The following is a 17,776-nucleotide window of genomic DNA, read 5'->3' as shown; positions in this document are numbered from 1 at the left end:
TGGCCCCATATACCGAGGGTGGCAGGTTCAAACCCGGCCCCGGCCAAACTGCAACCAAAAAATAGCCGGGCATTGTGGTGGGCACCTGTAGTCCCAGCTACTCGGGAGGCTGAGGCAAGAGAATCGCCTAAGCCCAGGAGTTGGAGGTTGCTGTGAGCTGTGTGAGGCCACGGCACTCTACCGAGGGCCATAAAGTGAGACTCTGTCTCTACAAAAAAAAAAAAAAAAAAGAAATCACTTAAGCCCAAGAGTTTCAGGTTGCTGTGAGCTGTGATGCCACAGCACTCTATAAAGGGTGACAAAGTGAGATTCTGTTTTAAAAAAAAAAAAAATGTTAAGGCTGGTCACAAAAAGTCAAATACTATGTGATTACATTTAAATGAAATCCCTAGAGTAGTGGAATTCATAGAGACAGAAAGTAGAATGATGGTTGCCAGAGGTGGAGATAGGGAAGAATAGGAAGTTACTGTTTAATGGGTACAGAGTTTCAGTTTGGGAGGATGCAAAGAACATTGGAGATGGATGGTGGTGATGGTTAACACAACAAAATGAAGGTACTTAATGCCACTCAACTATGTACTTAAAAATGGTTAAAATGGGCCAGCATGGTGGCTCCTGCCTGTAATCCCAGCACGTTGGAAGGCCGAGGGGGGAGGACTGATGAGGCCAGGAGTGTGAGACCAGCCCAGGCAACATAGTGAGATAGCCATCTCTATAAAAAATTAAAAATAGGCTGGTGCCTGTGGCTCAGTGAGTAGGGCACAGGCCCCATATACCGAGGGTGGCGGGCTCAAAAACAAAAAATAGCTGGGCTAAACTGCAAAAAACAAAAAATAGCTGGGCATTGTGGCGGGCACCTGTAGTCCCAGTAGCTGGGAGGCTGAGGCAAGAGAATCGCCTAAGCTCAACAGCCGGAGGTTGCTGTGAGCTGTGATGCCAAAGCACTCTACTGAGAGCAACAAAGTGAGACTGTCTCTAAAATAAATAAATAAATAAAAATCAAAAATAAGCTCTCTCGAGTTCGAGACTCGCCTGAGCGACAGTGAGACCCCGACTCGTGAAAAAAAATGGAAAAACCCAGCCGGGCGCCACGGCGAGTGCCTGTAATCCCAGCGGCTTCCGGAGGCTGAGGCAGCGGGGTGCCCGCAGCCCGAGTCTGAGGTTGTGGTGAGCTACCACGCCCCCTGCACTCAGTCAGGGGCATAGGGTGGGACCCTGTCTCAACAACAACAACAAAAAAAAAAGTAAAGAAATAAAAAATAAGCAACGAAATAAAAAAAAGCCAAATAAAATAAAATAAAAACCAAAAAAAAAAATAATAAGCTCTCTCTCCCCCCTCTTTCCTCTCTCTCTCTTTTCTTCCTTCTCTCTTTCTTTCCTCACTCCTCCTTGGTGTTGTCCTGCAACATCCCCCCTTCACCAATAAGGACCTTTTGTACACAAAAAATAAAAATAAGCTGGGTGTGGTGGCACACTTGAGAGAGTGGGGTGGGAGGATTGCTTGAGCCCAGGAGTTCCAGATTGCGGTGAGCTATCTATGATTGCGCCACTGTACTCCAGCTTGGGCGACAAAGCAAGACTGTCTCTTTAAAAAAAAAAAAGTTAAAATGGGGTGGGGAGGTGTGGGTACAATATATGTTACTCTGGGGATAGGCACACTAAAAGCCCTGACTTCAGCATTATTCAATCATCCATGTAACAAAAACAGTTATACCCCCTTAGTATTTTTTTTTAATTTGAGTCAGAATCTCACTATGTCACCCTTGGTAGAGTGCTGTGGCATCACAGCTCGCAGCAACCTACAACTCTTGGGCTTAAGTGATTATTTTGCCTCAGTCTCCCAAGTAGCTGGGACTACAGGTGCCCACCACAACGCCTGAGAGGTGAAGGTGTATGGATTGCTTGAGCTCAGGAGTTCAACAGCCTTAGCAAGAGGGAGACCCTATCTCTACTAAAAATAGAAAAAATAAGCTGGAGTATAGGCGCAGTGGCACTAGGATTATAGGTACCAGACATCGCACCCAGCTAATACTAATATAACATTATCACCTATTCAAATTATTCAAATCTTGGGGTGGCACCTGTGGCTCAGTGAGTAGGGTGCCAGCCCCATATACCGAGGGTGGTGGGTTTGAACCCTGCCCCAGCCAAACTGCAACAAAAAAAATAGCTGGGCAAAAAAAATAAAATAAAATAAAAATAATAATAATAAAATATAAATAAAAATAAAAACAAATTATTCCAATCTTGTCAATGGCCCCATAATGTCCATTTTCTGGAACAGGATCAAATCCAGGCTCCCACGATGCATTTAGTCATCATGTCTCTTTTTCTTTTTGAGCTTTTTTTTTTGTAGAGACAGAGTTTCACTTTATGGCCCTCGGTAGAGTGCCGTGGCATCACACAGCTCACAGCAACCTCCAACTCCTGGGCCTAGGCGATTCTCCTGCCTCAGCCTCCCGAGTAGCTGGGACTACAGGTGCCCGCCACAAGTCTCTTTTTCTTTCAAAGATAGGATTCTTGGTCTGTCATTCAGGCTGCTGTTTAGTGGTGCATTCATAGCTCACTGTAACCTTGAACTCCAAGTCTTGAGTGATCCTCCCATCTCAGCCTCCCGAGAAGCTGGAACTACAGGTGTGAGCCATCACACCTAGATAATTTAAGTTTTGGTAGCATCGGGGTCTTGCTATGTTTCCCAGGCTGGTCTCAAAACTGGCTTCAAATCATCCTCCCTTCTGCCTCAGCCTGCCAAAGTGTGGAGATTACAGGCAGGAGGCACACTAGAGAAAGTTGCTACTTTGAGAAAGTTGCTTGGATATTTGTTTTTCATCTTGACATTTTTATTTAGTTTTTATTATTTTTTTATTTTATTTCTTTTTCTTTGAGACACAGCCTCAAGCTGTTGCCCTGGGTAGAGTGCCATGGCATCACAGCTCACAGCAACTTCAACTCCTGGGCTCAAGCAATTCTCCTGCCTCCACCTCCCAAGTAGCTGGGACTACAGGCGCCCGCCACAACGCCCGGCTAGTTTTTGGTTGCAGCCATCATTGTTGTTTGGCAGGCCCAGGCTGGATTTGAACCTGCCAGCTCAAGTGTATGTGGCTGGTGGCTTAGCCGCTTGAGCCACAGGTCCTGAGCCTATTATTTTTTTTTAATCTTGACATTTTTTAAAAGAAATGTCCCTCAATTTGGGTTTGTCTTATGTTTCCTCATGATTAGATTCCAGATACAGATTTGGGAGCAAGAATACCACAGAAGTGATGCTGGCTCTTCTCAGTATGTCCTATCAGAAGGTATTATCCTGTCGTGGTGGTGGGGGTGCTTCATTCTGGGGAAGGCAAGCTGCAATCATTTGGTTCAGGAGGAGTCTGCCAGGTATCTCCCACTGTGAAGTTATGTTTTCACCTATGTATTTCATAAATATCTTATGGGGAAGTACTTTAAGACTATGTAAACATTTATTTTCATTAAACTTTTAGCCGCTAGCTTTAACATCCATGAATAACTCTTGGTTGAAATAATTATCACTGTGATGATGGCCAAATGGTGATTTTTTATTTCTACCCATCTTCCCCGACCCCCTTTATTTCCTTTCATTCATTCACCCAGGTGGGGGGGTCTCGCCCTGTTTCCAGGCTAGAGTGCAGTGGTGCAACCACAGCTCACTGTAACCTTGAACTCTTGAGATCCTCCCACATTAGTCTCTTGAGTAGCCAGGAGTACAGGCATGTGCCACAACCTGGCTAATCATTTTATGTGAACTGGAATTCTTGACGACTTTTCTTTTCCTCTATTTATTTATTCAGTCATTTTATATCAACATGCATTCATGATATTTGTTTTATCCTATGGGTTATAATCATCACTACCATCAAAAATTTTTTTTCTTGGGTGGCACCTGTAGCTCAGTGGGTAGGGCGCCGGCCCCATATACTGAGGGTGGTGGGTTCAAACCCAGCCCCTGGCCAAACTGCAACAAAAAAATAGCCCAGTGTTGTGGCAGGCGCCAGTAGTCCCAGCTACTTGCGAGGCTGAGGCAAGAGAATCGGCTAAGCCCAAGGATTTGGAGGTTGCTGTGAGCTGTGATGCCACAACACTCTACCAAGGGTTAATAAGTGAGACTCTGTCTAAAAAAAAAAAAAAAAAAAATTTTTTTTCTTTTCTTTTAGAGAATCTTGCTCTGTCACCCCAGATAAGAATGCAGTGGTATTATTAGAGTGCACTGGAACTTTAAATTCCTGAACTCAAGCAATCCTCCTGCCTCAGCCTTACAAGTAGCTGCGACTATAGACAGTCTATTAAACCTCTCTCCTATGTATGAACATGTAGGCGATTTCCAATATTTTGCAATTTTTTTTTTGGAGACAGAATCTCACTTTGTTTACCGGTCTATTGTTTAGCAGGCCCTGGCTGAATACAAACCTGACAGCCCCAGTGTATGTGACCAGTGGCCTACCTACTGAGCTACGAGTGCGCAGCCTTTTTTTTTTTTTGAGACAGAGTCTCACTTTGTTGCCCTCAGTAGAGTGCCATGACGTCATAGCTCACAGCAACCTCAAACTCTTGGGCTCAAGTGATTCTCTTGCCTCACCCTCCCAAGTAGCTGGGACTACAGCGCCCACCACAACACCTGGCTATTTTTAGAGACAGGGTCTCGCTCTGGCTCAGGCTGGTCTCGAACCATAAGCTCAGACAATCGACCTGCCTCAGCCTCCCAGAGTGCTGGGATAACCGGCATGAGCCACTGTGCCCAATCTTATTCTGTAATTTTTAACTGCTACGAACAATCTTGTCTTAGTTCACTTAGTGTTGCTATAAATAAGTACCTGAAGATGGGTAATTTAGAAAGAAAAGTAGTTTATCTGGCTCACAGTTCTGCAGGTTGGACAAAAAACGTACTGCTGGCATCTTCTGGTAAGAACTGGCTCATTAGTCTGAGGAAGGCACCAAGCCATCACAAGAGATCTGCCCCCCTACCCCAAACATCTGGGCCCCATTCACGGAGGATCAAATTTCAACAAGAAGACTGAGGGATAAACTATAGTTTTTTTGTTTTGTTTTGTTTTTGAGACAGAGTCTCACTCTGTACCCTGGTGTCATAGCTCATAGCAACCTCAAACTCTTGGGTGCAAGTGATCTTCCTGCCTCAGCTTCCTGAGTAACTGGGACTACAAGCACCCACTACAGTGCCCAACTATCGTTAAGTGTTATCTTCAAGGTAATTTCTAGAAATGAAAAGTGCTGCATCAACAGGTCAGAGTATACGTAGTTTTGTGAAATGTTGCCAAATTCCTCTTCAGAAAGACTTTATCAGTTTGCATTCTAGGAGAACATCTGTTTCCTTGAGCCTTGTTAACAAGATATGTTTTCATACTTTTTATTTTCACCAATCTGGTACACAAAAAGTGATATCTCAGGTTGTTCCATTTTGCATTTCTCTAATTATGAGTGAAGCTGACCAACTCTTCCTATGTTTAAGCACCACTCACACAGTGAGTTGAATGATCAAGTCTACTCTTCATTTTTCTATTGAGCTTTGGTTCTTCACATCTCAATTGAAGAGTTCTTTATATATTAGTGACACAAGCCCTGTATCTGAGACGTATGTTACAAATATGTTCTTTCAATTTGTCAGTTGTCTTTTGAGTGCATGACATTTTGCCAATACAGCAAGAGTTCTTATCTTGAGATCCAAGTATATCTGGGGGTTGCAAACCCTCTAACATGGTATGCAAATGCTATGTCTGCTTTTCTGAGAAGTCTGCAGTGTTAGATTTCCATAAGGGTTCTGTGACCTGAGAGTGATTAGGAGCTACCATCCCTCTGTGTCTTCTACTGACCCTAACTGTGGCCTATGTGACCTTTTCTGCTAAAAAGACCTCCAAATTCTTGAAGGCTTTTCTCGACTGTTCTTTTTCATAAGTCAGACCCCCAGACCCCCAACCGTCAATTACACATTTTCAGGTTGTGTCATTAGAGCCAATTTTTTTTTTTTTTTTTTGAGACACAGTCTATGTCGCCCTTGGTAGAGTGCCGGTGGCATCACAGTTCACAGCAACCTCAAACTCTTGGGCTTAAGCGATTCTCTTGCCTCAGCCTCCCAAGTAGCTGGGACTACTCATCCAAGTAGCTTGGGAGGCTGAGGCAAGAGAATCGCTTAAGCCCAAGAGTTTGAGGTTACCATGAGCTGTGACTCCACCGCACTCTACTGAGGGCAACAAAGTGAGACTCTGTCTCAAAAAATAAATAAAATAGGCGGCACCTGTGGCTCAGTGAGTAGGGCGCCGGCCCCATATGCCGAGGGTGGAGGGTTCAAACCCAGCCCCGGCCAAACTGCAACAAAAAAATAGCCGGGCGTTGTGGCAGGCGCCTGTAGTCCCAGCTGCTCGGGAGGCTGAGGCAAGAGAATCGCGTAAGCCCAAGAGTTAGAGGTTGCTGTGAGCCGTGTGACGCCACGGCACTCTACCCGAGGGCGGTACAGTGAGACTCTGTCTCTACAAAAAAAAAAAGTAAATAAATAAATAAATAAAATAAAATAAATAGAACGGGGGCTGGTAAACTACAGCCTTTAGGCCACCAGCTTGCCCTTTTTTAAAGAGACAGGTGTCATTATGTCATCCAAGCTGAAGTACAGTGGCCAATCACAGCAGGAATCATAGTTCACCCCAGCCTCTTACTCCTGAGCTAAAGCAATCCTCTCGTACCTCAGTCTCCTGAGTAGCTGGAGCCACTGTACCTGGCTAATTAATTGGTTATTTACTTTTTTTAGAAACAGGCTGTTTCTGTCACTGAGGCTGGAGTATAGTGGCACAATCACAGCTTGCTGCAACCTCAAATTCCTGGGCTCAAGCAATCCTCTTACCTCAGTTTCCCAAGTAGCTGAGACTACACGTGCCCACTACCAGACCTGGCTAAACTTTTAAGAGTGAGGTCTGGCTTGGCGCCCATAGCTCAGTGAGTAGGGTGCCAGCCACATACACTGAGGCTGGAGGGTCTGAGCCTGGCCCAGGCCTGCTAAACAACAATAACAGTTGCAACCAAAAAAATAGCCAGGTGTTGTGGTGGGCGTCTCAAAAGAAAAAAAAAGAGTGAGGTCTCACTATGTTGGTCAGGCTGGCCTGTCTCAAACCCTTGGCCTCCCAAAGTTCTGGGATTACAGGCATGAGCAGGGCGCAGGCCCCATATACCAAGAATGGCGGGTTCGAGCTTGGCCCCAGCCAAACTGCAACAAAAAAATAAGCCAGGGCTCTGCACCTGTGGCTCAAGCAGCTAAGGCACCAGCCACATACACCTGAGCTGGCGGGTTCGAATCCAGCCCAGGCCCACCAAACAACAATGACGGCTGCAGCCTAAAAAAAAAAAATTAGCCAGGCATGTGGCAGGTGCCTGTAGTCCCAGCTACTCGGGTGGCTGAGGCAAGAGAATCACCTAAGCCCAAGGACTAGAGGTTGCTGAGAGCTGTGACACCATGGCACTCTACCAAGGGCGACAAAGTGAGACTCTGTCTCTAAAAAAATAATAATTATTATTATTTATTTATTTTTGAGACACAGTCTCATTTTGTCACCCTCAGTAGAGTGCCGTGGCATCATAGCTTACAGCAACCTCCAACTCTTGGGCTTGAGCAATCCTCTTGCCTCAGCCTCCTAAGTAGCTGGGACTACAGGCATGTGTCACTACAACCAGCTATTTTTTTTCTTTCTATTTTTAGTAGAGACAGTCTCTCTCTTGCTCAAGCTGGTCTTGAACTACTGAACTCAAGCCATTCACCCACCTTGGCCTCCCAGAGTGCTTAAATTTTTTTTTAGAGATGGGGTCTTACTACACTGCCCATGCGAGCCTGTGCTCATAAATAGTGTTAGTAGAATACAGCCACACTCATTCATTTATACTATGTTGTCTCTTTCTACTCTTATGTTACAATAGCAGAATTGAGTAGTTCCAACAGAGACCATGGCTTGCTAAGTCTAAATTATTTACTCCATGGCCCTTTATAGAAAAAATTTGCTAATTTATGGCCTAGGGCACCATCTAAGAGAGAATACATTTTCTAGTCCACTTGGCAGGTATATTCCTTTATCACAGCTCACTAACCATTAGTAACCCTTAACTAACCCCTCTTACTCTAATTTCAAGCTCATAGAGAGAAATCTGATTTTCCATGTAGCATGCCTACAAGAAGACATACTGACCAGCTAGTGCAGCCATTCCTACCAAGTAATAATTCTACTTTTCACTGTGCATTAATTAAAGAATTGGCATTCTGATTTATACTTCAATCTCTCATGAAGAGGAGGTTAGTATGGGCCAGTGCTTTAGAGAGCATCACCTCTGATATACTAAAAGTTTCTGTTCCTGCAAAATTAAGAACCAGCTCCTGAAATATGGAGGGAGATCCCTCTGGATCTAGGGCACCCACTCAGTGAAGTCCTACCTTCAAAGATTTCTCTCTGATATCTCACTTCACCCTACCAAAACTTAAGGATTGACTACACGTAACTTCTAAATATCATATGCAGAAATAACACATGATTTTTACATAGAGACTCAACATTTCATATACAGTATGTTGGTTCAGAAAAGTAATTTTTTATTTTTTATTACATGAACACTTCTTTTAAGTATCTGATACGACATAAATGTTTTTATTTTTTGAGACAGAGTTTTATTTTGTCACCTTCGGCAGAGTGCCGTGGCATCATTGCTCATAGCAACCTGAAACTCTTGGGCTCAAGCAATTATCTTGCCTCAGCCTCCGGAGAAGCTGGGACTACAGGTGCCTGCCACAATGCCCGGCTATTTTTAGAGATAGGGTCTCACTCTAGCTCAGGCTGGTCGCGAACCTGTGAGCTCAGAGCAATCCACCCGCCTCAGCCTCCCAGAGTGTTAGGATTAAAGACATGAGCCACAGTGCCCAACCTGATATAAATGTTTTAAAAGATCAAAAGAGGGCGGTGCCTGTGGCTCAATGAGTAGGGCACTGGCCCCATATACCAAGGGTAGTGGGTTCAAACCTGGCCCCAGCCAAACTGCAACAAAAAAATAGCTGGGCATTATGGCAGACACCTGTGGTCCCAGCTACTTGGGAGGCTGAAGCAAGAGAACTGCCTAAGCCCAGGAGCTGGAGATTGTTGTGAGTTGTGACGCCACGGCACTCTACCGATGGTGACAAAGTGAAACTATGAGTCTGAAAAAAAAAAAAGATCATCAAAAGAAAGTTAACATCTGGACTGGGTGTCCACAGTACAACGTTTACGGCACCAGCCACATACGCCAAGGGTGGCGGGTTTGAACCTGACCCGGGCCAGCTAAACAACTGCAACAAAAAAACAGCCAGGTGTTGTGGCAGGCACTTGTAGTCCCAGAAAAGAATCGCTTAAGCCCAAGAGTTTGAGTTTGCTGTGAGCTGTAATGCCACGGCACTCTACCAAGGGCAACATAGTGAGACTCTTATCTCAAAAAAAAAAAAAGAAAAAGAAAGTTAACATAAAAATCAACATTTTGAAAATGTTTCAAGAATAAATCACAAACTACCTGTCAGCATGTGGATTTCTGAAAAGCTGTCATTCATACTCGACTCATCTAAATCAACATTTCTTACCTGACTTGGGCTGATCTTTTCTTCAGCAGCTGTGGAATGTTGACATGGGTCTTCCTTTGCTCCCTCACAAGGGTCTCTCATAATTTCCGCCTGGTCCCCTTGATATTTGAAGACCTTTGGCTCCATGCTCTTGGTGTTCTCTTCCCTATCAAAGATCCCAGAAGCCACAGAACCTCGTGCTGTGGAGTCCACTAGCCTACACCGCCCAGGCTCACCCCCATGATTCAAGGTCTCCCAGGTTTCTTCACCACAACATTGCACATGAGTCCTCTGCAGCTCCAAGGGCAATGCCCTACTCTGACTTACAAGAGAGCTTGAGGCTCCAGGTTTTACATCTGGAATCACACTTGGCTCAGAGTCAGCATGAAGCTCTTTGGAGACACTTACTGGGAGTTCAGAGTATAATTCCTGTACCACGGCAGACATGGAGGAATCAAGTGGAACTGGCTGAGTCTCTACTCCGGATGACAGCATTAGGGCAGATGTAGATTTTGGAGTCAAGTCTTTTACATCAAATGGTTCACCCTGACACAAATCAAAGGAAGGGACAGAAGTTTAAAACTTTGACAGGGCAGAAGGAAACTATCTCAGTTCAAGCTGGCTAAAATGAAGAAAATAAATTCACTCCAGAAGCCATTATCTGAGACCAAAAAATTCCCAATAAACTGAATTTGTGAAAAAATTCTTTACCTTTAATAGACATCTGTCTAATCTCAGTTCAAATACTGCCTTATGAACAATTCTAAATTTTAATCTCAAGGGCCAGCAAATGTAGATGGGGATAAGACACACCTAAGCATTCAAGAATAGACCTGATGTAAATTACAAATAAAAATGGGTTTCGGGCGGCGCCTGTGGCTCAACGGGTAGGGCGCCGGTCCCATATGCCGGAGGTGGCGGGTTCAAGCCCAGCCCCGGCCAAAAAAAAAAAAAAAAATGGGTTTCTACTTATTTTCAGAGTGTGAACCTTATCATTTTGTTCACTGCTGAATCCCCACTGCCTAGTAGGTACTCAGTAAATATTTGTGGAATGAATACATACTGGAGAATTTTATACATTGACATGGTAGGACTCTGAAGACTAGGATACACTGACTTTCTTCTTTGAGAGAAGATATGATATGGAGGAAACGGAATTTCATTCCTTACTTGAACTATACCTACCCAGACTAGCACAAAATACTATTAAACCAGCTCTTTAGCAGAATCCTCCTGATTTTCATCCTGCATAGAGAGATTCTTCAAATGCTTTCACTGTCACTACTCATTTGATTCTCACAACAACCCTGGGAGCCAAGTAGGGCAGCTATTAGCTGCCCATTATAGATCACAACACCATACCTAAAGAGGTCAAAAGTGACCTGCCTAAAATATTACAGGTTTGTTGATGGAGATGATCTCCCTGGGTCTCTGTGACCTTGTGCCCAGGAACTCTCTCACCTCTGCCCACCAGAGGTATAGGTGTCGTTAAGTTAATCCTTCACTACTCCCCCCTCTTCAGGCTTCACGTTCTTTTTCTTTTCTTTTCTTTTTTTTTTTGTCAAGACAGAGTCTCACTATGTCACCCTGGGTAGAGTGCCATGATATCATAGCTCACAGCAATCTCCAACTCTTGGGCTTAAGTGATTCTCTTGCCTCAGCCTCCCAAGTAGTTGGGGACTACAGCTGCCCACCACAACACCTGGCTATTTTCTTGTTGCAGTTGTTGTTGTTTAGCTGGTCCGGGCCAGGTTGGAACCCTCCAGCCTCAGTGCATGTGGCTGGCACCATAACCACTGTGCTACGGGCACCGAGGCTTCACCTTCTCAATGATCTCACCTTTTCCTGCAGCCTCTCTGCTATGAGGAAGATTCAAAACTGTCCCTTTAAGCATAGAGTTACTACATGACCCAACAATTTGACTTGTTGGTATATATTTGAAAAACATATGTCAGCACACAGAACTGTACACAAATTCCTTAGCAACACTACCCACAATAGCCAAAAAGTATAAATAATTCAAATATCTATAAACTGACAGATAAAATGTACTACAGGAATACAATGACAATTAAATACTAATGCATGTTACAACATGGATGGACCCTGAAAACATTATCCCCATAAAGCAGCCAGTCACAAAACACACATATTATAAAACCCAATTTGTATGAAACATCAAGAATAGGCAGATCCAAAGAGACAGAAAGCAGATTAGTGGTTGCTTAGGGCTGGGAGTGCTGAAGACACAGGAAGTGGTAGCTACCCCAGTTTCTCTTTGGGGTAATAAAAATGTTCTAAAGTTGATCATGGTGACTGATGGCTGCACAACTGTGACTATATTAAGAAAAAATTGATGTGTACAATTTAAAATTGTTCAATTATATGGCATAGGAACTAAATCTCACTAAAGGTGATTTTTTTTTTTTTTTTTTTTAAAGAAACCTGTCCCGGGCGGCGCCTGTGGCTCAGTGAGTAGGGCGCCGGCCCCATATGCCGAGGGTGGCGGGTTCAAACCCAGCCCCGGCCAAACTGCAACAAAAAAAAAATAGCCGGATGCTGTGGCGGGCACCTGTAGTCCCAGCTACTCGGGAGGCTGAGGCAAGAGAATCGCTTAAGCCCAGGAGCTGGAGGTTGCTGTGAGCTGTGTGATGCCACGGCACTCTACCAAGGGCCATAAAGTGAGACTCTGTCTCTACAAAAAAAAAAAAAAAAAAAAGAAACCTGTCCCTTGCCCTAATCTTTCTCTCAATTCCTAATCTGTGTTTCCCTGAAGACTGGTACCACTAAAACTTAACATGTCTAAAACAGAACCCATTCGATCCACTGAATAATTGAGTCTTTCTATATACAAACAACTTTGAGAAACAAGGATGCATTAGATGGCCTCAATAAACCTACATGCTTGTTCTTGTTGCCTCTCTTAGAAAAGGCGCTATCATTATCCTAGAGTTCAGACTTGAATCTCCAGATATAACCATATCTACCCTTCCATTCATTGTGCAATTAGCACATGTAGCCTGTGGACTCGACCCAGGCAGTATTTCTAATAAATACTACTCTTTACCATCCCCATGGTTCTAATCCAAGATTTTGTTCCAAATGCTGTTCCATACAAGGTCAAGCACAAATACAAGTTTACTAAATAGATCTTTATTATAGTCAATGTTAATATGCATATAAAATGGTTCATCTCGATAGTCATTTAACAGAATTCTAAGAATTTTCACCCAGTAAAACAACTAGGCACATTGGTTGTGGAAACAAAACAGACACTCCCTCTTTTTTTTTCCTAGTCTAATTCTGGGTCCTTTTTGAGCAGAATCTGCAGTTGTGCAGTTGAGTTACAAAGAACTAGAAGTCTCAACAGATGAAGTGATATTTAGATGCAAACGTAGAGTAACAGGTAAACTTATTCTCACTAGTTTATATCACCATCTAGCAAAATATTGGTAATGCCACAGACTGTAGCAACAGAACACAATTTTGATAAGACATTCAAGTTCTTTACACCTAAATTTCTTTTTCTTTTTTTTTGAGATAGAGTCTCACTATGTTGCCCTCGGTAGAGGGCCATGACATCACAGCTCACAGCAATCTCAAACTGTTGGGCTTACGTGATCCTCTTGCCTCAGCCTCCGAAGTAGCTGGGACTACAAGTGTCAGCCACAATGCCCTGTTATTTTTTAGAGACGGGGTCTCGCTCTTGCTTAGGCTGGTCTCGAACTCCTGAGCTCAGGCAATCCACCTACATCGGCCTCCCAAGTGCTGAGATTACAGGCGTGAGATTACAGGCATGAACTACCGCACCCGGTCACAATTGAAGTTTTTACATTAAAGTGTTAAGTAAGTAAAAAAGTAACAAATGCTTACAAAATACAGAAAGAAATTTACACCTTAATCCCTATTAATGACTTATAGTCAATCTATTGGGTGTGGATACCAGAAAATTATCTAATTTGAGGTGTAAGCAAAAATAAACCATAGATTTATGAACAACTCTCGCCAATTGCTACTGGCTTTCATTACCATCATACAAATACTGCATTAGAGTACAAATAATATAGTAGCTTGTTTAGAGAATGGATTTACTTTTTTTTTTTTTGTAGAGACAGAGTCTCACTTTACTGCCCTCGGTAGAGTGCCGTGGCGTCACACGGCTCACAGCAACCTCCAGCTCTTAGGCTTATGTGATTCTCTTGCCTCAGCCTCCCGAGCAGCTGGGACTACAGGCGCCCGCCACAACACCCGGCTATGGATTTACTTCTTAAAAAAAAGACTAATGGGGCGGCGCCTGTGGCTCAAAGGGGAAGGGCACCGGTCCCATATGCTGGAGGTGGCGGGTTCAAACCCAGCCCCGGCCAAAAACCACACACACACAAAAAATAAATAAACAAAACAAACAAATACCCGCCACAACATCCGGCTGTATTTAAAAAAAAAAAAAAAAAAAAAGACTAATGTTTATGGGGAGTATGCAATAAAATTATTCCAAGAAAAGAAGAATTTTTCTTTTTTTGCCAACAATTATCTCATGATCTTTCTCCTTCAGATAAAGGAGCACTGCTGTGAGCAGTCTTAACTGCTGATCTCCAAGTCAGGAGGCTAGGGTCCCTATCCTGCCTCAGTTAACGAGCAGCATGGTCTAGAGTGTGTTAAGTGAAAGCTGTGTGAACTTTCTTGGGCTTGTTTTTCACATGTTAATCAAAAGAAGCTCAAAGGGTCTAGCCACCCATAAAAATCCCAAGACTCTAAAGGATAACTTTTCTATTTCTCTTTGTTTCTGCAAAGCACACCTACAGACACCAACAATGGTGGTACAAAGCTCAGACTAATCCCCTCTGCAAGTACTCAAGGGCATTTAAGGTAATTTAAGATACTTTACATACAAAAAGAGGGAAAGCTTTTCTTTTAGTTTTCCTGCAAGTAATTTGGCAGTGTTAATTTGTATCCCACCAGAAAAAAAAAAAAAAAACAGGAAAAGTTAAAAAAAAAAAACAAAAAAATAAAACACCCAAAACCCTACCAGTGAAGAATTAACAGCGCAGTACTCAATTTCATTAGAATATATTTTATAATACTAAAAACCTGGCAAAGTGGCAACTTTTACTTTAGCCATTCAAATATTCCCCAAAATAAGAGTTCTGGAAGTACAAAATTTACATCAATAAGCAAAAAATAAGAAAAAGAAATCAAACAAAACAGCAGAACAGAAAACCATGTGCCCCAATAATCCTGAGTTTGAAGGTTTCTCCTCCTTTGATTCCAATGCAAAGGGGCTGTTAACTCTGAGCACAGTTATGCCAGTGTCAAGGAACAATATTCACAATAAGGATCAGGCCCTCAGAAGTTCAAAACACTCCTTTCACCTTGAGAAAGGGGCTTTCTTTTCCAAAGATTGAGACATTGTAGCCAGTCCCTCCTTGAGAGAATGTGGAGATTGGGCCTCTTTTTGAAAAAGAGAAAGAAATCTTTTAACAAGATCTCAAGACAAACCAGAAAGTAAGGCAGGGAAGTTCATATACTCAACAGGGCTTGCTTGGCCTTCAAGCATGGAGTGTGCAGGAAATCTCAAAAGCATTGGATTGTTTCCCTTTTCCTCCCTTTATTAGCATGAAGAAAAAGGATCCCTCTGTCTCCAAGGAGTGAAACAGTGAAAATGCTCCTGATTTCTACTGACAAAGGCTCCCTGTATAAAAGATTTTCATCTCTTTTTCAAATGAAAAGAAACCATCTGCACCACTCTAGATATATAGGAAGAAAGAGCTCTAGCCTCAAAGGTATAGAGTCTTATTTTTCTTGGGAGAGCAAGAGAAAGGAATAAGTTGGAATTGTCCTCTTGGGGGATGGGGACATACGCAGATAGAAGGAAGTCGTTCTTGTCACAAGAGCAAGTCGGGGGAGTGGGAGAGGACATCTCTTAGATTTAAGTAGTCAGGAAGAAGTGACAGGTTCTACGGACAAAGGAAAGCAGTTCTGGCATGGGTGCTCCCTTTCTCTAAAAAGTACAGACATATTTCCAAAAGCTGTCTTTTTTTCCAGGTTATTTTCAGTGAGGCACTCTTTGTTAATTTTATAAGTAGAGTATGGTGAGATCTAAGGGGAGTGGAAGAGTCTCCTCCTACACCTGGGAAGGGGTATGTGGAGGGGCCTTCCTGTCCTGTGGGAAAATGATGGGCTGAACACTAATAATGAAAATGGGAGGGGCACGCATGGAAAAATCTACTTCTTTGTGCAAGATGTAAGTTTGCTTTTTTAACAAATTAAGTAGCAGTGATAGCAACAACTCACCAAAAGCTTATTATGTACCAAGCATTTACACAAATGCTTCTTTAGCCGTCATGACAATTCCAAGAAAAGTACGAAAATTAGAGATAAACTGAGGCTGAGAGAAGTTAAGCAATTAGTCAACGTACAAAGATGTTAAGAGACACAAGGCTGCTCCAAAAGCCATGCTCTTAATTGTGCAAGGGAAAGGAGCTCACTGCACACCAGGAAACTTAAAAGGAAGAAGCAGCGAGGCTCCCTCTGTGCACATGATGGGGGGAGGGGGAGAAAGGCTGATTTCCAATACCATAAGTAGATCCAGGGGCTTCCGCTCTACATCTTGGGGTAAAGCTGAAAAATAAAGAAGGTAAATCTTTCTCTTACAGAGAAAGAAGATGCCCGGAGTCACTTGTAGGTAAGCTGGGAGTCTCACGCTTCACCCGGGGGGCGCTGACCAAAGTAGAAGGAAAGGTCTCCTTTAGAGGTTATCTCTTATCCTTCTTTAGGATAAGTTCAGACACCCCATCTAGCACCCGGGGAGTGGGTGTCCCTCTGCTGACAAACTGACGGGAGCAGAGCCAGAGCGCACGCCTACGACAAGGGGCGTCGTCCTTCCGAGGAGAGAAGTTGGGAGGGGGGTGTCCCTGTCCTAGCGAGGTTGAAGAGTGCCTTTTGCCGTCGGAGCCATGACTTGGAGGAGCCGTTTTCCCTTAGCGACGCAGGGCCCGGTCTCCTCCCTCTCCCCGGGTCCTGTTGCCGGCCGCAGCGCAGCCTCGTTTCCTTTTGGCGCCCGGAGAGGGGCTGGGGGCCCGGGCTCCCCTTTAGCCAGCACCGCCGGGCGCAGGGTTCCCTCGGGGCGGAGTCGGGTGGGGCGGCTACACCCGAAGCCTTCCCGCCCCCGGCCTCTTACCCTGAGGCCTGCTCCGCGGCCCGCTCTTGCCCCGCCAGCTTGCCTTTGCAGCCGCAGCCCGGTCGCCTCCAAGTCTACCTGAGCCGACGGAGCCGAGGGAGCCCGGAGGCGCTCCGGCCGCCGCCGCCTCTCCGTCTCTATGGTCCCGCAGCACTTCCTCATCCGGGGCCCGAGCCAGCCATGCGGACTCTCCTAAGTCCCGCCCCTGTTCTGCACGCGCGCGCGCGCACAGGTCAAGGGTGGCTCTTCCCGTGTGCGATCACCCGCCCTCTGCTAGCCCCAGCCACCCTCAACCCCGCCCCTGTGGCGCAGACTCTTAAAGGAGACACCCTTTTTTTTTTTTTTTTTTTTTTTTTTTGATTCTGCTGCGGGGAGTCCCAAGAGACACTGCCTACATCCTCTGCTACCACTCTCTCGTCCAGTACACCATTTTTCGATCCTGAACAACTGCACCTCTAAGGGCCTCCCTGCTTCCAGTCTGGCAGTCTGAAAGATCTTTTTATAACCGGAATTAGTGTTGTATGTTAAGCCATTCTCTTGCTTCTTATGAGCACACTGATCATTGTATCTTATAGCACCCCTGCCTCCAGTCTGTTACAGCTCCTTGTTTTCATTTTTTCAGAACTTTAACATTAGCTGAAGTTACGTGTTTCATCTCATTTCTTATTATTTATCATCTGCCTTCTTTCATTTTCTCTTGTTCATCACTCTGTGCTCAGCCCCTAAAGTGGCCTCTGGCACAAAAAACACTCAACGGATGTTTGAAGGAAGGAAAAAAGGTTTTACTAGGAGGGAAATGAGGGGTACCAGAGAATGAGATCAACTTGCTCCAAGTCACACAGATGTGTGTCAAAAATAGAAAGCCGTTGCCTTCTTGGAGCTTGTCCACCTGGCAGACTAGTGAGCTAGCATTTTGGAGGTTTGTGGGGGAGATTTTAATTTTCTCTACTCTGATCAAGATTATTTTTGAGCCTGTGAACATGGATTTTGGCTGAGATCATTTTCCCAACTTAAGTCAG

The 17,776-nt window shown here is 44.2% G+C and overlaps 1 protein-coding gene across 9 annotated transcripts in view; it reads right to left on the bottom strand.

Moving 5' to 3' along the window:
• PRR14L (proline rich 14 like) overlaps positions 1 to 16,911 on the bottom strand; it is a 74,860-nt gene extending 57,949 nt beyond the window's left edge. For 5 of the 9 annotated variants that reach the window (XR_008379737.1, XR_008379736.1, XM_053589958.1 and 2 more), the window contains exons 1-2: positions 16,758 to 16,911; positions 9,602 to 10,126 (exon numbers count right to left, since the gene is read on the bottom strand). Coding sequence is in view for 4 of the 9 variants with exons in the window: in XM_053589958.1 (XP_053445933.1) it covers positions 9,602 to 10,075 (474 nt within the window). In the remaining 5 variants the exon portion in view is untranslated. The remainder of the gene's footprint in view (positions 1 to 9,601; positions 10,127 to 16,757) is intronic. The other 4 variants (XM_053589960.1, XM_053589961.1, XM_053589965.1 and 1 more) reach the window with 2 other exon arrangements.
• Positions 16,912 to 17,776: the final 865 nt, after the last annotated feature.

This window comes from Nycticebus coucang, chromosome 4 (assembly GCF_027406575.1).
Source record: "Nycticebus coucang isolate mNycCou1 chromosome 4, mNycCou1.pri, whole genome shotgun sequence".
In the NCBI taxonomy this organism is placed as follows: Eukaryota; Metazoa; Chordata; class Mammalia; order Primates; family Lorisidae; genus Nycticebus; species Nycticebus coucang.
Note: the sequence above shows the minus strand (reverse complement) of the source record. Positions and strands in the feature narration are given on the sequence as shown.